We start from the raw sequence: 25,797 nt of genomic DNA, 5'->3' as shown, positions 1-25,797 counted from the left end.
TAAACCTTGAAACAGTCACTCAAAGTAATCATTACTTTCAGAAATCTCACCTGTTCAGACACTGTTTATTCAGTAAAATATGCTGATTTTCTCAAACATTAAAGGCTGCTTTGCATTAAATGACTTGTGCTTTCAAAACCTCAAAAATGCGGGTGCCAAAAAAATTCACCAAGTTAACACTGGTTATTGTTCTATTAACATTTATTTATTTATTTATTTATTTATGGCTGACATTTAAGTTGTTTTAGTACTTTGAATTTCAAACCAAATGATCTTCATACACATGTCCGAATTTATGGAATGCATAGAATATAACACAAATTACCAAAAGTAAACTTACAAATAACACTGAACAACTAAACAATGTGTACATCTCATCAAAATCAATGCAGAATAAATACAAGCAAAACATTTGCTTAAGACAGAGTTAGACACAACCAGAATTAACCTCTGATGTACTCACAAGGGCTATAACTCAAAGGAGAGCAAGTCCACAAGTATGAGCAGTATGATCGAAAGAGAAAACTCAATTGAAGAGAGAAGTCATTGACCAAGACAGCATGGAAAGGCTACTTTCCTAACATTGCACACTCAAATAAAAAAAGTGCTTCCAGTTTCATGCAGAATGCAATACAAAAAGCCTGTATTTTCCAAGCTATTTACCAACACATACAGTTACATATATTGGTAAAGACCACATTGTACCCCAAGTACCTTGATCGATCTCCATCCAAGTCCAAACACAGGAGAACGTTGGATCAGATCCAGACAAAGAAAAGATGGAATAAAATTGCCAGATCGCCTGAAGTTGCCGAATATGTTACAAATACATGTTCTTCAACAGAGATAATCAAATGTGTAAACCACCAGAAGTTTAAAGGGATTGCACAAAAATGCAAATTCTAAGTGCTGACAAGTGACTTCTGGAGTCAGACTTCGGGCAAAATACAAAAATACTAACTACAATGCTAACACTCCACAATAATTGTAGCAGGTACACTACAGCAACTATCAGTTGTGTTTAATAAGTGCAGCAGATGAAGCATTCCACAAATCTTGTTCGATTCAAATTCAGAAAAATAGATCAATTTCCAAAAGACCTCCTGTACGAATTCAGCAGCTGCTTCTTCTGTCCTATAAGATACACTTACATGACAGCAAGTCTTTGCACCATTGCAAAGAAATCAAACTTTTCATGTGAGAATGTGATGTTGCAAAATAACATGTTTTAATTGCTTCTGTTGTTTACTGAATATTATCATCAACTGGGATCTTTAATCAACACATTACTAAGTGGAAGACACATATGAATTATCAATTAATAGTCATGAGTTGCCGATGACAGGTAGACAACCAGCTCAGCACCTTTACCATACTTGAAAACACAATGGCAACAAATCAACCATTCATTCGTGAGCCTCTCTGAAATATTCACAAACCCACGGTTGTGACCAAGACAATCTTGCTCAGAGGCCAGCATTACCAGCAGATCTGATAAAACAGATGCTCCAAATCCAACTCAGGATGAAAGATCTCAAAATAATCACAAGCAAAATCACAAATGCTTGCTTTGTTCAAATACCAGAATTTTCAAGAGTTAAAACACCACAGGAAATGAATAGGTCACGTGACAAAATAAAGAATACATGAATGCTGCACTGAAAGTTAATGCTTTGCACCAGAGTCTCTTGGATAGAACTCTGCCAGGATGCTCTGTGGGATTCGTTTTAGCATCTCCTTGGGGAAGATTCGCAACAACTGCCAGCCGATGTCCAGGGTCTCATATACAGTGCGGTTTTCATAAGCTCCTAAAGGAATAAAGTCAGAAAGCTAAAGATTCCTTTGTGAGTAAACAAGATTTTCCAAGACTTGGGATACATAGGTAAAATTTTTAAAACAATCAAAATAACATGCAATTATTTGCACATATACATGATCTATCCTTGTGTTTCCAGGATTTCTTGGATTTTACAAATCATAGCTACGTAGGCCAGATGTCAATGATTCATCTGTCATAAGAGGCCATGCCAGAAAGCACTGTTCTCCACTGACAGGGCTATTTTCACATGGAAAGAGATTAAACAATGTGCAACATTCAATGTTACCTTCAATTTAACAGCTACATGAACTAACAGTTGAGGCAAGAGATTTTAAATACCAAAGATACCAAGCTTATTGACGATCTATTGTAAATCTACAGCGGTCATCTGACATCATGTTTTGTAAAGAGGGCAATGCAACAGATGTTTCCAACTTTGACATGAAGAACAGTCATGAGAATTCTCACGTATTGAGAGAAGCCTTACCCTGAGCAATGAAATTCTTTTCAAATTTCTGCAGGAATTCCAGGAACAGCAAGTCATCAGCAGTCAAAGCTTCCTCTCCAACCACAGCTTTCATAGCCTGGACATCCTTACCTATAGCATAGCATGCGTACTGAAGAAATATAAACACAAGTAAGGACGTCATCAGAAGACTTGGAGGATTTTGGGCATCATGCCTTTTAAGCTTGACAACTTTAAGTTCTACACAACACTTGTTAACTTAATTTCTTTGCCTGAATGTTGCCTCAGCTTGCCTCAGCGCAAGTTTGTGTGTGGCGCAGAGTTGAGCTTCATACCCCATATCCACATTAACACCAATAATCATGTCCCCACCTCAACCTCACTGATGCTAAGGATTCAGCTGCCAGAGAACGAATGACTTGAAAGCACACTCCCTCGAATAACATCAAATGTTCTGGTTTCCCTTCTTGCAAAAGTGAGGAAAAAGAGCGAGGCCATTCAGTAATTACGTCTGGAAGAACTTCTTTCTGAAAAAGGCAGTCACAATCTGGCACTCTGTCCTCTTAAAAAACTGTGACGACTACATCAGCTAAAAATTAAGCTGAATCAGTTAAGTTGAAACTTTGAACATTTGTTTTTTGGCAGTTCTATTAATGACTACAGATCCAAGGCAAGCAAATACAAACTGAAAGATAAATCAACCATAAAGGAATTAAATGGTAAAACAGGTTTGAGGGGCTGAATGACTCCTTCAGTTCCTGTGTTTCTCACCAGCTGGTTAGAGACATCTGCATGATCCTTGCGTGTCATACCCTCTCCTATCGCTGACTTCATCAATCTTGACAGTGAAGGTAGCACATTAATTGGAGGGTATATCTGTGGGGCAGCAGCACAAAATAAAATGAGGAATCAAATAACAGTGATGGGAATTCTCACACCAAAAGCTTTTTTCTTTTCAAAAAGCACAAGTAAATTGAGAAAGCTAAAATTTCATGCATATAATGCTGTAAATTAGGTTGATGGTCAGTTTTTTTTTGCTGTTTTTACTTTGTCACTCACTCATGATGATAGTTTGGCAAGATCTTTGGAAGCAGTACTTCAACCAGCGCACAATATTTTTAGTTTTAATAGGAATGCTGCATCAGGTGCTTATCCACTATTAAGATGCAGAAGTAAAAGAGCAATCTGCAAAGATTTACCTGCCGATTGTGCAACTGTCGATCAACATAGATCTGTCCTTCAGTGATGTAGCCAGTTAAGTCAGGGATGGGATGAGTGATATCTGCATTCAGCACAGACAACACCAAGAAAAAAGATTAAGTCTAAAATAAGATAGAACTCAGAGTTTAGTTGATATTTTGTGTAAAGACAAGGCAAAACTCGACTTTTGTTTCATTTTTAAGAACTTGATTTTGTAGCTTGGTACCAGGAAGTCTCAAGCACATCTGTTATTGGATGTTTGATGAGGTTTTAGAAAACTTTGAATTGAAAAGATGGGATTCTGACTGTAGGTTTGCTCGCCGAGCAAGAAGGTTCATTTTCAGACATTTCATCACCATACTAGGTAATACCTGCAGTGAGCCTCCGGATGAAGCACTGGTGGCGTCGCCCACTTTCGATTTGTGTGTTTGAGTTTCCTTGGGTTGGTGATGTCATTTCCTGTGGTGACATCAGTTCCTACGATGATGTCATTTCCTGCTCTTTCTCTCGGGAGTGGCAAATGGGATCCAAGTCAAATGTGTTTGTTGATAGAGTTCTGATTGGAAAGCCATGCTTCTAGGAATTCTCATGCGTGTCTCTGTTTGGCTTGTCCTTGGATGGATCTGTTGTCCCAGTCGAAGTGGTGTCCTTTTCCATCCGTATGTAACGACACTAGTGAGAGTGCACATGTCTTTTTGTGGCTAGTTTATGTTCATGTATCCTGGTGGCTAGTTTTCTGCCCATTTGTCCGATGCAGTGTTTGTTACAATTTTTGCAAGGCATTTTGTAAATGACATTAGCTTTGCTTGTTGTCTGTTTAGGGTCTTTCAAGTTCATTAGCTGCTGTTTTAGTGTATTGGTGGGTTTAGTGAGCAAAATTAGGGTGCATGATATTGGGGGCAAAGTACTAACTTGGATTGAAAGTTGGTTGGCTGATAGGAAACAAAGAGTAGTGATAAACGCTCCATTTTGGAATGGCAGGCAGTGACCAGAGGGGTACCGGAGGCATCAGTACTGGGACTGCAGCTTTTTACAATATATGTTAATGATATAGAAGAAGGTATTAGTAATAACATTAGCAAATTTGCTGATGATACTAAGCTGGGTGGCAGGGTGAAATGTGATGAGGATGTTAGGAGATTACAGGGTGACCTGGACAAGTCAAGTGAGGGGTCAGATGCATAGCAGATGCAGTTTAATGTATGGTTATCCACTTTGGTAGCAAGAACAGGAAGGCAGATTACTACCTAAATGGAATCAATCTAGGTAAAGGGGCAATACAGAGAGATCTGGGTGTTCTTGTACACCAGTCAATGAAGGTAAGCATGCAGGTACAGCAGGTCGTGAAGAAGGCTAATAGCATGCTGGCCTTCATAACAAGAGGGATTGAGTATAGAAGCAAAGAGGTTCTTCTGCAGCTGAACAGGGCCCTGGTGAGACTACACCTGGAGTACTGTGTGCAGTTCTGGTCTCCAAATTTGAGGAAAGACATTCTGGCTATTGAGGGAGTCCAGCGTAGGTTCACGAGGTCAATTCCTGGAATGGCGGGATTACCTTACACTGAAAGATTGGAACGACTGGGCTTGTATACCCTTGAGTTTAGAAGACTGAGAGGGGATCTGATTGAGACATATAAGATTATTAAAGGATTGGACACTCTGGAGGCTGGAAACATATTTCCGCTGATGGGTGAGTGCCGAACCAGAGGACACAGCTTAAAAATACGGGGTAGACCATTTAAGGCAGAGATGAGGAGAAACTTCTTCACCCAGAGAGTGGTGGCTGTGTGGAATGCTCTGCCCCAGAGGGCAGTGGAGGCCCAGTCTCTGGATTCATTTAAAAAAAAAAGAGTTGGATAGAGCTCTCAAGGATTGTGGAATCAATGGTTATAGAGATAAGGCAGGAACAGGATACTGATTTAGGATGATCAGCCATGATCATATTGAATGGTGGTGCAGGCTCGAAGGGCAGAATGGCCTACTCCTGCACCTATTGTCTATTGTCTACCATGAGGCCAAGAGGTCTGAGTAGGCTGGCAGTAATTTCCAAGATGTCTTGGATGTAGGGGAGAGGGGCTAGGGTTTCTGGACGTGTTTTGTCTGCTTGGTGGGGTTTGTTGCTGAGAAATCGGATTACACATCGATCCTAAGACAAGCCAAACAGAGACACGCATGTGAATTCCTCGAAACATGGCATTCCAACCAGAGTTCCATCAATAAACACATTTGCTACCTCCTGAGAAAAAGAACAGGAAATGGCATCACCATAGGAAATGATGTCACCACCGGAAATGACATCACCAACCCAAGGAAACCCAAACACACAAATAGAAAGCGGGCTTCACCACCAGTGCTTCATCCGGAGGCTCATTGAAGACATGTCATGTTATGAAATGTCTGAAAACCTTCCTGCTCAGCGAGCAAACCTGTATCCAGAACCTCAACCTGAGCTACAAATCTTCACAAAAACTTGCTCAAAAGATGGGAGTTAGTGCATTTAAGAAAAGGTGGAGACAAAAGAGACAATGCTATCACCTCATGACAGGGACCCAGGGACACAAGGGCACACAAAAATCCACAAATCAGTAAGTCAGTCCATCTTTCAGAAATTATCTCCGATTTGGTAATCTTTTTACTCTGCAGAAATGCATCAAATTGACTATGGAACCAACTTATACCAAATTTATAATTGGAATCCTCTGTTTCAACTTGAGCAATTATCAAAGTTTATAAACTGTAATAATTGTTCTATTTGTGAACACTGTTTTGCGCTCAGAAGTCAGACATCTGTAAACTCTAGCAGCCAGAGCACACTTTGCCCTCGCGTTACTCGACGGCTACACTCAGTTCTGTACCAGAACATGAAAGCAAGGGAGTTCATCTCTCCGATGAAACGTCTTGCACAAAACTTAATTAAGTTTCTTTTGAGTGCCTCAGGGAGAGAATGCTTGCTCAATATTGAATACATACACACAAGTTCGCCAGAAGTAAAACAGTTGTAATTGTGCCAGTCTTACTGAGAAGCCTGAGTGACGAGATTGGTGCTTGCGCGGATATTGCTGAGACGGATAAAAGAATATGGAGACTAAAACTTTTCCAACAATTTGGCCTGGTGAAATACATGTGTTTCTTGTCAAATAAATGTTTTATTTGTGTCTTGACAACACATTTGAAGACTCTGTGTTCAGTAACTGCCCTCCACAGTTCAAACAAATGTTGCATCAATTCAGGTTTCATACTCCAGTCTGTCATGTCTCATATGAAGATCATAACAAAAGCCAACACCTCCACGACTACATATTGTCAGGAAAAACGCAGCAGTCTACGAGAGGGCACAAACTGTTACAGACTGGGAGTCAAGACGGATCCAATTTGCACTTTTTTTTTGCATGGTTTGCCTTCTTGAAGCCTGGTGATTAGATTTTCTCAACTACTGGAGCAGGATACAGTTTTAAAGCAACAGGCAGTTTCATTATTACCCCTTTCTTGGTCAGATGGGAAACACATCACCTGTGCTGTACCTTATTATTCGCATTTTTATAAAAGTACATTATGTCATACTTAATCCTGGACATATGATTACAAAAATACATGCATCATTCCTCAGAATTTGAAACATGAGACTCAGTCTGCTTTGGAAAGCGCAATTTCACTATTAGTATGAGCGTAAACAGCAGTACTGGGAGAAACTCTATCAATGGTATAAAAATAATAACCATTTGGAGAGATATGCACTGAAGTAATCTGGCCTCTTATGTATTCTCAATCATAACTGCTCCACCATGAGGAATTTTCAGATGCCTTGGCTCCAAGCTTCAGAGTTCTGTCCCTATACCTTGCTTGCCTCCTTCAAGACATCCTTGAATTTCTTATTGTGTCTTGGTATCATATTTTTCTTGGTCCTGAAACATATCTTGGAATGTTTCATTTCATACCTAATGTGATAATATAACACCTAGCCATAACTTAGTTGGGGCACAAGTTCATGAGGATACATTATAAAAAGATTACAAACAGTCTCCTGGAACATTTTTAAAGACTTCCAGAAAATTTCAGATAATGTCTAATTAATGAAACTACTTATCCAGGAGAAGGCCTTGCTTCATAATTCAATTATCATGTCGGTGAAAACATTGCACCTAACTTTGTTATTTGGTCGATTGTTAACAATTTACCTTGTTTGATTTGTTTATTCTCTTCCGTTTGGAGGAACTTTCAGGCTACCTAAGGACCAGCAAACATTTGAAGTGACACCCACAGCAAATTTTTATTGAAGAGTATTTATCCTCACTGAGATAATGCTTACCATCATTAGGCATGGTTAGGATGGGGATCTGTGTGATGGAACCATTCCTGCCCTCCACACGCCCAGCTCTCTCATAAATGGTGGCCAAATCGGTATACATATATCCAGGGAAACCACGACGACCGGGCACTTCCTCTCGAGCTGCTGAGACCTAGCATGATTGAACAATTCGACAAAATATTGTCAGCTTGTTTACATACTGATACAGTGGGCAATTGTGGTGGGTATATGATGATCAACTGACTTGTCAGAAATATATTGTAGGAAATTGCAGAAAAGAGGAGAAATGTGACAGGTCTGTCAGCAATTCTTAAAAATCCAACCTTGAAATTTCTCTCCATATTTAAAAGATTTTCTGTTCATTAACTCTTTTTATAAATTTCCTTCAGAGATTTTGCTGCTACTGTGAACACCCCACGATGTCAGCAGATGTAGCCGTGCACAATACTGCAGAAACAACTTAAGCACATGCAAGAAACAAAACAATACATGGAAAATTCTAGGACTGCATTATCTCCCTCTGTGTAATACTGAATGCCTCAAAAACCTTCCATCAATTACCTAAAAGAACTGTTTCAATACAGTGCTCGAAGCTACTTTGGCTGGAAATACAGCAATACATTTCAGAGTAGAAAAAACCCACAGACAAATACATTCTATGCACATATCTAATATGGAATGTTTAACAAGGCTGTTCAATTGATTAGCTGAACAATATTTTTGAAAGTTTATTTCAGTTTTTTTGTCTGAATTTACCTCTCTGAGTGCCTCTGCATATGAGCTCATATCGGTGAGAATAACCAACACATGCTTTTCACACTGGTACGCAAGGAACTCAGCTGTCGTCAGTGCAAGGCGAGGAGTGATAATACGCTCAATGCTGTGAGAGATAAGTCAACATTTAGTGTAGAAATAACAAAGCTTCCAGAAATAAAAATATGCATTATCTTTCAGAAATGAGCTCCAACTTGACAATCTTTTTAGTCTGTAGAAATGTATGAAACTGATTCCGGAGTCAACTAATCATGAATAAATAACTTGAATTCTCTATTTTCTAAAAGTGAACCTAACTCAACATTTTTAAAATTGTGATGAACTCTTCTTTTTGTTAGCATTTATTGTGCTCAGAGTGGCTGCATTTAATTCTGCACAAGGACAATTCAGAGGGTCACTGATGAGGAGTTCTAAAGTTACAGGGAGTAGCGGTGGGTGGAGGTGGAGGTGGCGGTGATAGAAGCAAGAGAGAGAGAGCAACGACATGTTAGGAGTTTGCCAGTTGCTTTGCTGCTGTGAACACACTGAACTGCAGAAATTTTGGACAGGGGATTCATTAAAATGTCAAGGACTGTTGGATTTTGCTGTGCTCTAAGAACTCAGGAACTGGATGCCAACCAAGTGTGTTGGAATCAGGAAACATCATGAGGGGCTAACAAAATGGGGTGATGTTGGAAGAAGCCATGAAGGGACTGGAAGAAGTCTGTGAACATGAATACTTCAGTGAATGCTCAGAAAAAGGGTTGAAAAGCTGTCATGCAGTATGTGCTTGATGCAACTGAGAAAACTTAGACCAGGACAAAATCATTGGAGGAGGACTGGCTGGATGAACCTAGTTGTCTGTGAAAAGTCAGAGTATGTTTGTGACTAAGTAGTGGAGTGCAGTTCTGGAGTTCAAATTAAATGCATAAACAGCATTCAACTCTCTGCACAAGCGTCAGCTCAAACTGATCATATCTTCCCAACATTATGGAATGCATCATAAGGCCTTCACGAACACCATACTCTCCACTCCAACACACTCAAGTCAGTGTAATGCTGACATAAATTTACTTGTAAATGAGAATACAGTGGAAGAAAATGACTTACGTTGGATCATTGGCTAGATTCAGGAACAGACACACATTGTCCATTGACCCATTCTCCTCAAAGTCTGACTTGAAGAATCTGGCAGTCTCCATGTTTACCTTGAAGGAACAGAATTTTGTTGTGACTTTCAATTCACTCAGTCCTCTCAAAATGTTGAATTAATTAATTTCTCATGGTTCACCTCTTGGAATATTTAGCCATAATTGTGCGGGAATCAAAAAAGTGGGCTTTCAAAGAATCAAATTATGGAATCCCTGCAATGCGGAAGCAGGCCATTTGGCCCATCAACATACCCTCCAAAGAGCATCTCACCCAAACCCATCAGCCCAAACCCGATCCCCAAATGCCCCGCATTTCCCATGGCTAATCCACCTAACCTCCGCATCACTGGACGCTATTGTCAATTTAGCATGGCTAATCCACCTAACCTGCACATCTTTGCATTGCGGGAGAAAACCAGAGCACCCAGAGGAAACCCACGCAGACAGAGGGAGAACACAGACAGTCGCTCGAAAGTGGAATCAAACTTGGGATCCCGAGCACTGCGAGGCAGTGCTGCTATCCACTGAGCTACTGCGCTGCAGACTTTCTAGTCTGACTTAAAAAGAACTGATTTGAAGAAAAGGCACTAATGTTGAACCATACTTGTCTACCTGTTTATTGCATCCTCGCCTCTCAATTTTGGGTCTTCCTCTATTCTCACAATATATAGGTACTCCAAATAGATAAAGTAGCCATGGAGGGCATCATCAACATGGTGACTAACTACTCAGAATAAAACTATGGGATGTGAGGAGGCTATTTGCCTCACCAACTTCAGTGGGCCCAAAACAGAAACTATATTTTCAACATCTCCACCAAATTCAACCTTCGGTACATCATCTTGAACTCACATATTTCCCAGAATACTTCCCAGCAACTGTGTGGAGGTTCTGTCACTGCTACCTCAGTTAGGTCTGCTGCAGTTCACAAAACACATGGCAGACCTATGTGACTGGAATATATGCAGATCAACGACAGTCACAACAATATGAAAATACAGAAGCCATTCCAACTCCCTCTGCTTCTGTAGCATGTAGCAATTTTCTGGACTGTATGCCTTTTTCCCTCAGTCAATAAATGTTATCAAGGTAATTTGAACAATGAGAAACTGAACAGACCAAAGAGTTTGAGCAGTGTTCAACTTGTCAAAGGACACAATTTGGATTGTTTTGGCAAAGTTGAGAAGTCATTGAATACTTACACCCATTGCAGCAAAGACAATGGCAAAGTTCTCTTCACTATAATCCATAACATCTTTGCTTTTTCTTACGAGACCAGCTTGACGACAAATCTGGGCAGCAATCTATACAAAGAGGATGTGTCAGGATCACCAAGATTGATCATGTTGTTGTTACCACAAAATAAGATTCAGCTTACCTAGTATTTTGATGATGTCTATTTTGTGCCATTTATATGAACTATCCTCACTAAGCTTACATGTTATTTTTAAAATAACAGTCTGCAGTCCAAATGTTCAACATACCACAAAATGTAAGCTCATGCCTAACAAGCTTTTCGAGCTACGGATACACTGTCTCCTTTACAATGTACTTAGGTACATCTGGTCACAAATGACAACTGCAGAGCTGCTCCAAATAGGAAACATTCGTTTCACACAAATTGTTCTTTTTTTAAAGGTCCGCACATGTCCTCCTTCAACTATAAATCAGAGTGATAGACTGCACTCCTATCCCTTGCCATTGCTCTCGTTGGTCTTTGCTTGCCTAACACCAAATAGAACTCACATTTCTTACAGACGTCATTTGAGAAGGTAAAATGCTCCACTCAGCTGTGGTTTCAACTCAAAACAATCTGTGTACCATTGTGTGGCACAGGAGACAGCTTCTCATATCTATAAAGCTGCAGTCTGAGGAATGCCTCATCTGATTGTTTTTAGAGAGATAAAAAGGCTCTGTCACTAACCTCATTGTGTGGTAAACCAGCTGCTGAGAAAATGGGTATTTTCTGTCCTCGTGCAATACTATTCATGCCATCAATCGCAGATATTCCAGTCTGAATCATCTCCTCAGGATAAATACGACATTGAGGATTTATAGGCTGACCTGAGAAATCCCAATCATGAAGAAATACAATTTAAAAAAAACTATTTGTAACCAGCCATAAAGATGTCAGGAGATCTTGTTAGTTAAGTGTAACATTTGGTAATCATGCCCTCAGTTAAGTCTCATTTCCTCAACACTCAAAATGCTGTGCCCTTCAACAAACTGGAAGGAAAAACAAGTTATTACACAGCAAAAGCATCAGGGAATCTGGGATCTGAATAAACAATGGGGCAAATAGCATACTTTGATAAGATTTGAGTAGAACAAAACAAAGAAATAACAGAGGGGAAAACTAGAGTCAAACAAACAGAGATGAAAAGGTAACAAAAGAGATTCTACTAGGAGAGAAAAGAGAGTCAGGAAAGAAAAACAAAAATAAATTATGGAGAACAATTTTGTGATCCATAGCAATGAACCTGACTAAATTCAAGTTCAAACAGTTTAGCCGATTTCAGGAATATCAATCCTAATATTAAATAAAAATTGCCTGTTTAAGTTCTTGGTCTAACTCAGTGCAACAACTTAACTTGGCAGAGAGTGAACTGTCATTTTATGAGGGAAAGTGAAGTATGGAGCAGGTTTCAGAGATGACAAGGTCAGCAAGTGCTTCTTCCCTGCCATTGTAAATAGGAAACATATCAATGCCTGTGCAATAAACGCATCATTACTTGCTGCAAAATCTGAGTGAATGCTTGCTTGTTAAAAAATGGTCAAAATCTGGAAGTTTGTTGTCATGTATCAAATGTTCAGCAGTTTCTTCCATGAATCACATCAGCAAAGAAAATAATCAATCAGTGCACACTAACCGTCAATCAAGAGAAGTATTAGTCTCTATTTAGTGATGTTAGTTAAGGAAAAAAAGTTGATTAGACCACAGAAAGAACTTGCTGTTGTTACTTGAATCATGGCATGGGATCTCAACACTCACCTCAGGATCAGATAATCTTTGTTTAATATGTCCATCAAAACATGACAGCATGATATTACAGTACAGTAGTTCCCTTGTACCCGCAGGGGATACGTTCCAAGACCTACCGCAGAAGCCCGAAATCATGCATAGGAACAAACCCATTCATTTAATCGGGAAATTTAGCTTCCCATCAGCCCCCAGTCCCTGGTTCCAGAAGGTTCCTTATAATATGTTCAGGCCGCAGTAAACCGTGGTTAACTGAAACTGTGTAAAACGAATCCACGGATACAGGTTCACCCTGTACTCTGTGTATTAGACTCAAGTTTTCGTTTAAATATTTTCCCTCAAAGCCAAGCGACATTTGACTTGGAAGGTTTGAAACAAAGTTTACATCATCATGCTCATGTTGTTCCACAGCTTGCATAAAGTTTAGTAGTAAATATTTTTTCCACCACAAAACATAGTTATTGCCCTTGGGTTTCAGAGGAGATAACTGAGCAGAGTTGCCACTTTTGATCATTATCTACTAGGCTGTGCAAACATCTATGTGAATGTCAATGGTCGTCATGAGATTGCATTGTGATGCACCATGCAATGTACTATGTTCAGCACTAACTGACTAACTCATGGAAGAACAATATTCACAAAACCTAAGTCCCAGAAGATGACAATTCAATCACACCTGAGTCTCGATCACAGTATTCAGGGATTTGGCAGGAATAACTTTGGACAATTACTTTTAAATCTCATTACATTATTTATAGGAATAAATGTATTCTCATACCCATAATGTCCAAGTAGTCCTCAGCAAGCACAGTGGGACCTCTGTCAATTGGCTTTCCAGATCCATTGAACACACGACCTGAAATAAATAGAAAAGTGACATTTTAAACTCAAGGTTTGAACATTTTTTTTTAAATTAGTTGAATGACTGTTCAACAAGACATTTTCCCACCACAATACCAGATACAGAGAGGAACTCAGATTTGATTCATGTTGTTAAAACACAACAGACCACAATCCAGCAAAATAGAAAATATTGGGTTGAAGATGCACCATATTACACTCTGCTCATTTTGTCTAAAATGTGCGTTTGAATCCAGTCAACCTACTAATTCAGAAAGAGCTTCCATTCAAAATAGCTTCAATAGATTACATTAGATTCCCGCTGAGCAGTGAACCTCAACACACAAACTTCGGAAACTGGCTCAGGCAATTGCAATTAAAAATAGAGGAGCAAAGAAAACTGAAATCATACACTCTTTTTGAGCCAAATCATACTGAAATGAAATTTGAATTAGTGAATTCTTGGAAATATCTGAGTCATCAACACAGAAAAGTTTTAACATTTTGCACCTGATAAGAAAAAAAAAATCAATTTTAAAAGCTAACTTTCAGTTCAAAGTAAATTATCTTGTGCTTTTGTAGTTATTGTTAATTCTTAAATGCCTTCATGGTCAGTCTCCAAGTCCTTTCAGACATAATAAGTCATTCATTTTTCAAACAGAATGAAGAAAAACAACGCGTCATTGGGATTTACAGATGATTTCCCAACATTAAATTACTCTCATTCTTCGCAATAATTCACCAGGAGTGCAATCAGCACAAAGTGCACAACAGGGGGAGAACAGGCACTGGATGCAGATTACTGGCACTGTGCAGCACTACATCTGCATTTCGACCTCATCCATTATCTTACATCCACTCTCAATCACTTCCAGTTTGATTCAATACAAGAACAGCTTGTCAATCAAGACTCCAACTTGACAACCACCATTCTAAGTGCACTCGACATTCGAGGTCATGGTATCCTGGACACTTACCAAGCATATCTTCAGACACTGGGGTGCGCAGAATGTCTCCAGTGAACTCACAGCTTGTTTTCTTCGCATCAATACCAGAGGTTCCTTCGAACACCTGTTAAGCAGGTTAAAAACTTATATGTGTAATACTCCATGAGTGTTTCAACTCTTATGAGGTTCATATTTCACTCCCCTCACTGGCATGGCATATTGTGGAACGACCTCTTACAACATCTACATATTAAGTCCTCGGGTTTGTTCAACAGAAGGATTATTGACTGTTCTTTCTCTGACATCAGAGAGGATAGGCATCTGTTTGAAGTGTCAAACAATCTCGAGTGTGCCTACAGTTTTCGACTTCTGCAATTAAAGATTCCTCCCAATTGCTTAACTTATGGTCACCCCTTTGCTTATGCGGCTCGAGTTCAAGAGATTTTCACTACTTCGGAACAGCCTGATCCAAATCACTGTCATGGCGTCAGAGAGATGTACAGCATGGAAACAGACCCTTCAGTTTAACTCGTCCATGCTGACCAGATATCCTAAGCTAATCTGGTCCCATTTGTCAGCACGCGGCCCATATCCCTCGAAACCCTATTCATATACCCATCCAGATGCCTTTTAAATGCTGTAATTGTATCAGCCTCCACCACTGCCTCTTGCAGCTCATTCCATACTCGCACCACTCTCTGCGTGAAAACATTGTCCCATACATCCCTTTTATGTCTTTCCCCTCTCATTCTAACCCTATGCCTCTAGTTCTGACCCTCCACTCCCACCCCAGGGAAAAGACCTTGTCTATTTATCCTATCCATGCCCCTCATGATTTTATAAACTTTTATAAGGTCACCGCTCAGCCTCCGATGCTCCAGGGAAAACTGCCCCAGCCTATTCGGTCTCTCCCTCTCGCTCAAATCTTTCAACACTGACAACATCCTTGTAAATCTTTTCTGAACCCTTTCAAGTTTCACAACATCCTTCCAATAGGAAGGAGACCAGAACTGCACATAATATTCCAGAAGTGGCCTAACCAACATCCTGTACAGCCGCGACATGATCTCCCAACTCCTGTACTCAATGCTCTGACCAATAAAGCAAAGCACACCAAACACCTTCTTCTCTATGCTATCTACCTGCGACTCTACTTTCAAGGAACTATGAACCTGCACTCCAAGGTCTCTTTATTTACACTGTCACTACACAATATGAGGTACAGGCCCAATGTAGTGGAGTGACTATTGAGAACAATGCCTTACTGACACTCAGAAATAATTTTCCATCACAACCACGTCCCAAAAACAAAATGAATTAACCGATGCAAATTTAATACAGGTTTATCAGCAATTTATTTAAAAAAAAACAATCACTCTCAGGATGTGGGTGTTACTGGCCAGGCTGGTGTTTACTCCAACCTCAATATGCTGTCATGAATCAGAGATGGTTCTTGCTGTTGAACATGTCTGATAGCAGTAGTTTTGCCTTCTAAGTGACTTGACAAAAGGCTTCAGAGATCACTTTGAAAGCCAACTCCTTTCTGTTGCTGTTGTGTCTTATAAGGCATTTGAGTCACATTTCTTTCTCTGAACAGACATGGATTCTACCGGTTTTATGACCACTTTTACCAGTACCAGATTTTCATTTCCAGATTTCACTAGAAATTGAGTTCAAATTCTGAAAATGCCGTGACAGGTAAGGAGACTCGACTCATGCATCTGAGTCATGGACTTTCAGTACTAGGCTATGGATTACTTGCCCAGCCATACAGCAAACAAACCCATGTCAAATGTCACAGAACGACAGAACAGAAATTACCTTTGTGGATGCTATCAGCCTTCCGACTGACAACAAACAGACCAGGTGTATGGCTTAAGCAAAGAAGGGAGCCTCAAAGAAATCACACAAAATAGGGAGAATCAATATTCCAACAAAAATCTAGAGTTCACACATGAACAAGGAAACTTGCTGAAACAAATGTGAGAAATTCCACAAGTTATTCACAAATACTCCAGCACAATCAATTTAGAAACAAAGAAGTTATACCTTTGACTTTAACCTTACTTAATCACCAGAGACCTGATCCTCTCTCCCAATGCTGACTCAACTGCTGTGCACATCCCGTGGCACAATTTGCCACCCTGATCAATGTTAAACTTCTGTTATTTATTCACCTGGGTGCTAACAGTTTGAATGCTTCATCATACCTGAACCACTGCCTTCGAGCCACTCACTTCCAGGATCTGTCCGCTGCGTTTGGTGCCATCTGGCAGCGTCAGGTGCACGATCTCAGCATATCTGGGAAACTGGAGGTAAAAGGTAAAGAATCTGGTACTTGTAAAAGATGGCAGATATTTCACATAAAACATTTTACACGATTGCATCTGGTATTCCAGCAAATTCTAACAAGTATAATTCAAATTCACATGATTTTAATAGTAATTAAAATAAATTACCAAGAAAACTGCAATACCATTTTAGTATTGCATTTTGGGACTATGAGGCCTCATTGATCAAGTTAAATGAAACACAAATTCACAAACTGCCAAGTTAGTACTGAAACTTAACACATTCTTTAGATTATTAATGAATGCCTGCAAATTACTTGTCTATCAAAATAATACACTGTGGTGAAACGGTTAAAAATTATGTCCCAATACATGTGTGAATCTAACCGGAATGGAGGTGTTGCTTAGTCCCGTGTGAATCTTCTTATCTGTATGTAACCAGAATGGAATGTGTTTTTTAGCCTTGCTCTGCTGTTCACATGAATGTTTATATCTGGAAGGGAGTATATCAGCTGGAAAAGTCTCCAGTTCGGTGAGTCTGCTCCGGGGTTACGTTTAACCGCCGAGCGTGGGTTGTTGGCAACCGCTCTACGAGAACTGACGGCTCCCAGTTTTGGTAACATGTAGAGTGAGTATAAGCCAGACCCGTTGTTTGGACCTGGTTGTGGCGACGATGCGGGGAATAAAATGCCCATATTCTAGCAGACTCGCCTCTTGGTCGTTTGTTCTGTGTCAGACTACTCTCCTACGAACCTGACCTTGAGAATTTTTTAAAACATACACCATAACTAGTATACTGTCACATACGAACCGAAAAATAATCAGAAATCACCAAGATATAGGTAGAGATCAATGAGATAGCATTTGTAAAACTACAGAATCCGACTGTGCAGGAAGTCAAATGCTAACTTGTGCCTGTGCTGCTTCTTTTAAGAGGTACCCAATTTCATTGTACATTCCAGCTTTTATCCTGTTAACTGCAAAAAGCCACTCTCTTCAAGTACATGTCCAATTACCTTTCCAGAGTTTGCACTCAATATGATTTCAACACCATTACATGTGGTACTTCCCAGATCTAAATTTCTCTCTTTTCGTTTGCTTATCATGTTAAATCAAGAACCTCTTGTTCTTGGCCCACTCAGTGAAGTTTCTTCCTTCTATCTTTGTTAAAATTCCTCATTCTTTGTAATAGTCTATTAAAATGCTCTGCAATCTTCTGTCTCCAAACAATTCCAGATTATCCAATCTATTTCCACAGCAGATGTCTCAAAGGCCTGGTATCATTATTGTAAACTTCCTCTGCACCCTCTCGAAGGCATTGACAACAAGCCACAAATGCACATAAAATTCTTCATCAGTACTCAGTCAATGACCTATAAAGCTTTAGCTCGAATTCCTGCTGCCTGTATACTTGCTTAAAATCTTTGTCAATTTACCGTGTCATCCTCAAAGATATGTTGACATGCACCTTTGCTCTTCCATCCACTCACAAGCCTGTCAATTAGATGATATTGCATCTCCACATTGTTCTTTCCAAAACGTTTCACTTCTCAATTGCCTACCATATGACAGCTCATTTCTTTAGTGTCAAACACCTGACAGGTCTGCAACTATCCCACTTACTAGTTACTATATTGCCAGCTTCTGTTTCATTTGAATTTCAGAACTATACTCCCTTTATCCAACCCAACACAAACAAACATATCAGCAAAGCAATGACTGTTCTACTATCCCCTGGGACTTTGCCCTAGTCAGAGGAACATCTGTTCAGCACAACTCTCTGCAACATATCCTTTTACAATTACATACCCAAATTGTATTTGCTTGTTTAACATCATGAGCTCAGATTTCCCAAGACAGTCATTAACTGTCAATTTACTTCAGTGAACATCTTTGAAAATTAAAAAATTGTTTGCATAACCACAATGAAACCTGTTACCAAATTTTATCAAAATTTGTCAGCCAGACATAATTTATTTAAACTAAATCTCTGCTGTCTATTCCTTATTAACTCATAGCTCTCTAAGAGAGAATTAATTTTGTGCATAACAATCATCTATAATAGCTTTCCTAGCATGAATAAAAGACTGACTGACTGACAATTATCACTCTTTAAGCAGGGATGGAACATCTGCATTCCACCATTCCTCGATTCCAAAGGAGAACTGAAAGGATGTGGAAGTTTATTCTATCACCACCAGTAACTTACCCAGCAATCTCTCAGGTCGCTCACCTGGGTCAGGTGACTTGTCCAGTTGGAATGATGTCATCTTATTCAGCAGGTCCTTTTCTCAAGATTCATTCATTCATTCATTCATTCATTCAGCACACCAATCATGTGTGAACAAGAAAAATTTCCCATTTCTCATTAATGGTCACCATGATCACATAACATAAAACCCAGGTGTCTCTAATGAAAGAATTGCTCCCACAAATCCTTTCTGATAGGTAATCTAATCTAATCGAATCTAATGTTTAGTTCTCATTTCTGCCTGAGTTTAATCCAGATCTGTACAACTGCATGAGATTTAAGTTTCATAGCATAACTAATGTGGCAACTTACTTTTGTAGATCACCAATGTTATATGTAACACTCTTCGCACTTTACATTAACATTCCATTGCTGTGCTTATTTGGTTCCTCTATCAAAATGTGCAATATTCTTGCTTCAGTTTCTGGTCATCTCTCTTTGTTTTCCATGCCACTTATCTCTCTCTTTTGTTTCTGCACCCAACCCTTCTCTCCACTAAGTCAATTTGAACCCTTTCCCCTAAGATGAGAACCATTATCCTCACTCTGTTCAAGGTACGACCTGTCTCATTTACACATATCCTTCCTGCACCAGAACCTGCAGACCTTTCTCCCACAGATATTCAACCTGCACTAGCAGTAATGCAAGAAGCACCACCTTTGAGATACTGCTCAATTATATTCAGAAATTCTGTCCAGAAGAATTAAAATCTTGACTGCCCAATGTCATGAGTTCCAACACAAAGCCTTAACCTGGCGCCTGGGAGACCTCTCTAATTCCTAACAAGTGTCAAATGAATTTATACAGTTGTGGCAATGTGTAGGTGAGTTTCTTAGAGTTGTCTCGAGGTCACCAAACTCTCTCAGATTCAACACTGAGTTTAAGTTCTCATATTCATAGGATTTGAACAGCCCAGCAGTCATTGTCCATCCCAAACTGCACTGGATTTGGTGGTGTTAGGATGCAGGAAACATGATTCAGCATTGAGACATAGAAGCCATGAAGTAACTGCAATATATGCCCAAGACAGTCTGGTGTGTGACTTGGTGGGTAAAGGAAGTGATGGTACTCTCTTGAACCTGTTACCTTGACTTGAGAGTTTAGGTCACAAGTTCTGGAGGAGCTGCTGAAAAGGCCTTGGCAGATTGTCACAGTGCATCATGTGAAGGTTCAAAACAATCATATCACAGCAGAATATAGATTTAATACAACTTACACAAGATTTTCTGAAAACTGAACGAGATTCAAAAATAAAATGAAATACAGGGCTTAAATATTTTTTGAAGTAACGCTAAGTAAGAGAGAAGCAGCGATATACATGAAAGAGAATATATTCATAATGAGGTTTAATGGACATAAAAAGATGTTTATAATCAAAATAACATGATTTGAAATGATGAATAATGTTGGATGACAGAATCCAAACTGTGCAAAGAAAAAGGAAGAGAAAACCTAAGTACAGAAGAGCACAGAGATCAATTATTATTTTAAGATATTTTAATTGCACATGGTTTTAGACAGCAAGCACGTCAGCAGCAAAACCAGAGCAAAGGAAATAGAATTCCTAAAACATGCAAATGGCTCCTTCCTCAAAAGTATTTTTTATACATTTATAAGGAAAAGCACCGTTAGACTTGATTATTTGATTCCAATTAAATTAGCTGTAGGAGACAAAAGGGGCTCAACATATCAAAAATAGTGACCATAGTATGATGTGACTGCAGGTCAAAATAGAATATTGCTGCAGAAATAAAGATAGAACAAAGCAGATCAAACTGAAGATGACTCAGAGCACTGAGTTTGAAAGGCAACTGGGAATACAGAATTTGAAGTCAACACAAGAATTTTTAAAAGGCAAGCTGCAAAACTATATTAATTTGTTCAATGAATGTTAATGGCAAGGCCTGAATTTCTTGCCCATCACCAAGTGTCCTTGAAAATGATTAGTCACCTTCGTGGAAGGAGATGCTATTAGTACAATCACAAGAAGGGAGTTCTAAGATTCTGGTATATAGTGACAGCAACAAATTAGCAATGGTTCCAAGTTCAAACAAAGTAAGACAGAAAAAATATATTGCAATGAAAATCAGCATTATTTCAAGTTTCAGATTACCATTAATACATAGAGATAAAACCGAAACTAAACTTGTCAGTAAATCATGGATTAAAAAAAAACTACACTTTGTGACAAGGTTGCATTGTCCTTGGTTTTTTTGAGGAGGAATTTTAAAGTCAGTGGTGCTGAAATGACTGAGACACTGCCCAAGTCAAAAGGGGAGACCTTTAGGTTTTTTCGAAACAGTTGGACAATTGAAGGGGAGTGGCCTCTTTTCCCAGTTCAGGTTTTTCTAGTTTGGTTTAGTTTTAGTTTTAGCAGGCAGTCAGAAGCTACTGGTAGCATAGAAACAGTGAAAAGAGGTTCCATGCTTCAACAGAGATCTTGCCTGAACTTTCTCTCTGAAATGCCCTGCCTGTGAGAACCTGTGTTTTAATTTACCCATTTGCCAAGGGGCGTGTTTATGGGATGTTGTGGGAATTGGAAAAGCTTTGTTCAGTTGTGATTTCGAGTTGGTTGGATTTTCAAATTGTTAAGTTTTTCTAAATATTATTTTCTTTTGTTTGTGTTTCAACTGTCCTGTGTAAATAAACTGTTTTACTTAAAGCCAAGTGGTTTGGCCGGCTGCATCACTCCTGGGTTATCCACTTACATCTGCCTTTTAAAAAAAGGCAACGTTAGGGTCTGGGCCAACTTGTTCAAATATTTTGAGGGGGTCTGGTCTGGTCCATAACAACTTCGATTGCAGGAAAACTGGAAACGATGGAAAAGCAGAGGCATTTATGTCCAAGTCACCTATCCCAAAAAAAAGTTTCTGAAATGGCAAAAGATAGGGAATGTAAAAATGGAACAAAAAGTGAGTCAGGCACAGATTTTTACTCTGCTTGGTGGGTTTGACAACATAACATTTCAATGAAAAGACTTCAAAACTTGAAACATTATCTGACAGAAGGAATTCAGGGGATGATTCAAAAGATTACATTATGAATAAATGGGACAGACAACATACATACCGACTGTTTCCACCGACTGAGTTGACTTGAGCAACGGAGACATAAGATTTAAATATAAAAATATTTCAGAAAAAGTGAAGAGGAAGCTTTTGTTTTTGGAACCAAGATATTGAGAGGTTGTGGAATTGGTGACTTAAGCACAGGCTATGCTGACATTTTAAAACAGATAGGTGGAAAAGGAGAGAGGGATCTTGCAACAGGGCAACTGCCCAAGATGAGAACAATTGTTTGCCTGTCGGACATCCAAAAATTGGATGTGATGAAACAACTGAGAGATGCGAAGCAACTTGACAGAAACATTAAGCTCTGTACCTTCACTTGGTCCAGGATTACCAAGGGCCCATTAACACCAGATACAGTCTTGTAAGCTGCAAAGTAAAACGCTGCATTAGTTGTTATTCTGACATAACTGAACATAGAATTTGATGACTAGGCTGCAGAATCAGTGTTAAATTTGATCAACTTTAAATTTATATTTCCAACATGCAAACTTGCACAAATTGTAAAGGCTCAAGTCAAGTTTTGCAGCACCTGACATTTTATTTGCAACGTTTTGCCTGTATGTTCTGAATAATGAGGAAGAGCTGGTTTTGTGTTTTGGGATTTGTGTAAGATATTTTAGGACATTGCTTGTAGGTATTGCTTGTATCAAAGCAAGCCCTTTGGCTTGACCATTAAAGACCATTCATTACACTGGTACCACTGGAAGTAGTGCACAACCTATGGGCTTGTAAAAGGGCCAACAGAATCAGAGCATCAAATCATTTACGATGCCAATGTGACCCTCAATAAAAATTAAATAAGCAACTCCAGCTCCAAGAATACTCTGAACAAGTAGATCATCAATGATGTTAATGTTGAAACAGGAGGAGAAAGTGAGGTCTGCAGACGCTGGAGATCAAAGCTGAAACTTTATTGCTGGAACAGCACAGCAGGTCAGGCAGCATCTAGGGAACAGAAGATTCGACGTTTCGGGCACATTCCTGAAGAAGGGCATGTGCCCGAAACGTCGAATCTTCTGTTCCCTAGATGCTGCCTGACCTGCTGTGCTGTTCCAGCAATAAAGTTTCAGCTTTAATGTTGAAACAGAAAAAGCTGTAAAAATAGGTGGTAAAAGAAAGGTCAGATTATCCTCTTTGAATGTGAGAAAAACAAATCTGAACAGTTCCTTAATGCAGAGAGACTGGGAGCTGTGGAAGAGCAAGCTATTTCAAACTTTCTGAAAACAAGGCACAAAAGACTAGATGGTAGATACAAAGTGAAGTTGAAAAGGTGAATAAAAATGTTGCTCTTTCTACGAAGGGGCTTGTCATGCAAAGAGACAAAGCTATGCCTCAATTATGTAGAATTTTGGTCAGATCACATATGGGATTCGGTCAGTTCAGGCAACCAAACCTCAAAATGAACAAAGCAGGGGTGCTACAGAGATTTATCAGAATTATAGTTGAACGTTTCTACTTATGGTATTCAGGCAAATTGCATATATTCCAATTGTACACTTTTGAGTTTCGAGAGTTCAGGATGATCTCAGCAACATATTTTGATTGAAGGGCAGATGCAGAGAAACAATTTGCTCTGCTTTAGGAATTCAAAATAGTGTTAAAACCAGCACAAAGCCACTTAAGGACCAAATTGGGAAGCGTTTTCAAACAAAGTATCATTGAATACACTCAAATTCACTCACTGAAGATGTCAATTAGGCCAACTCAAATGTTCAAAACTGAAATCAACTTGTCATTTTATTCAGCAATGAATACAAATCGAAGTTGAGTAAATGCAACTGAAGCACAAGTTAAAGTGATAAATGATCCACTTCTCTTACTATGTTGGGTTAAGTAGAATTATGATTTTGGATTTCATAGATCCATGTTTTTAATTCATAAAAAAGGCCATAATGCCGTGAATTTATGACTCCAGGCAAAGCCAGCAATTAAATGAATTCTTGAGGAAGATTCTGACCAGAACAGCAAGAGATAAAGCTAGAAGGGAGATCCTGGGCAGCTCAGTGAGTTTCTAAAGAAACGACAACCTCTTCCATGAAAATTCTCAAATCCCTCTCGAGGTTTCAGCTGTTTTTGTTTCTGGTTTTTGACAGAAGTAACCTCATGCATTTTGCCATGCAAACTGCATTTCAATCACCTACTGCCTCAGACAGTAAAGGGAAAAGTCAAAAGCCCACCTTTCTTTTGTGGCGAAGCAGAAATTGAGTGAGGCTGGGTTTGACCTGTAGGCAGGGATATGGACAATTCACCATAAATGATGCTGAAGTCTTCATTGTGCTATTCAAAGGTTGGGCATAAATTTTGCCTATAATTTACCTGCAGTGGCATAACAAGTAATTGAAGAAGACCTTAAGGTACGTGTGCAGACATGTGTGTAGTCACAAGTCTGTCACCATTGTGCAGATCTGAAACAAGTTGCAAACTGGAAAATAACTAACCCTCGGACTGAAGAGACTTTTTTTTTGGAATTTTCACATCAAGTGTCATGCAATTAAATCTCCAGTGTGTCACAAAAATAAATGCTTGAGCCTTTGTTTTGACACCGCAGCAGTGAAAAATGTACCTTCCTGACAGTTTGCAAATTCAGTCTCCCACCCTTCAACTTTGTGGGAGCATTATTTTCCCACACATGTGCAAATGAGTCTTGTTCACCCTCTTAACTTCACCTCAAAACAGTATGCAAATAATTGTATCCCATGTCACAACTCCACAGTTTATTGACGATAGAAAACTTGGAAATTTTCATTCCGTCAGACATAAGGTGGTGCAGTGGATTGGTCTGGGGGGGTTGGATGTGGGGTGGGGGTGGATATGGTTTGGGTGGCAAGGTGGATGTGTGTTGTGAGGGAGGAGGTTGGATTTGGAGTGGGTGGGTGCAGATGTGGGGTGGATGCAGTGGCGTGGGGCAGATGCTGGGTGAAATGGGGAGATCAGGGTGGATGCGACAGCGAGGTGGATCTGGAGGCGGGGTGGGGGAAGGTCGTTTCAGAGAGGTGGAGGGGGAAATAGGAAGGGCTGACAACAGCCACACGGACTGAAATGCTTCAGAAAAAAATTAAATATACGTTTAACTCATATTAATATATATGATACCAAGATGCGAAGCTGAAAGCAATCATGAACTTTTCAACTGCTTCCCAGCGAAGGGAACTTACAATGTATGTATAATGCTGCCGTGTCTGTCATAATTATCGGATGTGCATTCATTGTCTTTTTGTTTTTGTCCGCCTCTGGTGTCACGTTCATTTCCTAAACAGTTTGAGAATAAGTGACTCAGACCACTCTACTCCAGAGACAGAGAAATAAGCCCAGTCTGTCATCTCGGAGCTAAATTTCCCGCCCCCGCGCTGGTAACTAGCTCGTTCTGTGTTTTGTTTCGGGTCTGGTCCCCTTCCTTTGCCAAGCAGTGTGCGTGTGAGTGACTGAGTGGACATGGGGAGGGGGGGAAGAGGGTGACATCCTCCTGCAGCTTGTTGTTGCTCCACTCCCACAGACAGGGCCGCACGGTTCCCCCACCCCACATCCTCTCACCCCCCCGGTCACCCATTCTCACACACGTGTGGAACACTCACTCAGCCGCGGCTGCGACATGTAGTCCCTGCTGACCGCCTGGGCGTGTTCTCGGCCCCCCGAGCCCGTGATATCGCCCATGGCTCCGTTCACCAATCGCCCGACCCCCTTCGTCGCCATCTTGTCTCTCACGGCCGAGGCGACGGGGGAGGA

General features: G+C 39.8%; 1 protein-coding gene across 1 annotated transcript; it reads right to left on the bottom strand.

Moving 5' to 3' along the window:
• Positions 1-183: 183 nt before the first annotated feature.
• On the bottom strand, positions 184-25,797 carry LOC122543094 (V-type proton ATPase subunit B, brain isoform). Its single transcript, XM_043681345.2, has 14 exons — positions 25,647-25,797; positions 22,385-22,440; positions 16,672-16,770; positions 14,492-14,585; positions 13,453-13,530; positions 11,619-11,758; positions 10,897-10,998; positions 9,654-9,751; positions 8,547-8,670; positions 7,791-7,941; positions 3,485-3,567; positions 3,057-3,161; positions 2,307-2,436; positions 184-1,808 (listed from the first exon to the last, which is right to left on the bottom strand). The coding sequence occupies exons 1-14, from the start codon at positions 25,762-25,764 to the stop codon at positions 1,666-1,668; spliced, it is 1,521 nt and encodes a 506-aa protein (XP_043537280.2). The 5' UTR covers positions 25,765-25,797; the 3' UTR covers positions 184-1,665.

Source organism: Chiloscyllium plagiosum, unplaced genomic scaffold (genome assembly GCF_037043375.1).
Source record: "Chiloscyllium plagiosum isolate Xiang-an unplaced genomic scaffold, Cpla_swu_hap1 HiC_scaffold_48, whole genome shotgun sequence".
NCBI classification, from domain to species: Eukaryota; Metazoa; Chordata; class Chondrichthyes; order Orectolobiformes; family Hemiscylliidae; genus Chiloscyllium; species Chiloscyllium plagiosum.
The sequence above is the reverse complement of the archived record's forward strand: the minus strand, read 5'-3'. Positions and strand labels throughout refer to the sequence as shown.

Bases quoted from the DNA above. Each gene is read 5' to 3' on its own strand.
- LOC122543094 (XM_043681345.2), bottom strand. From the start codon at position 25,764: ATGGCGACGAAGGGGGTCGGGCGATTGGTGAACGGAGCCATGGGCGAT. The intron at 16,771-22,384 runs GTACAGAGCTTA...TTTTACCTCCAG, and splicing joins TAATCCTGGACCAAGTGAAG to TTTCCCAGATATGCTGAGAT. The intron at 8,671-9,653 runs GTAAGTCATTTT...TATCTCTCACAG, and splicing joins AATCTAGCCAATGATCCAAC to CATTGAGCGTATTATCACTC.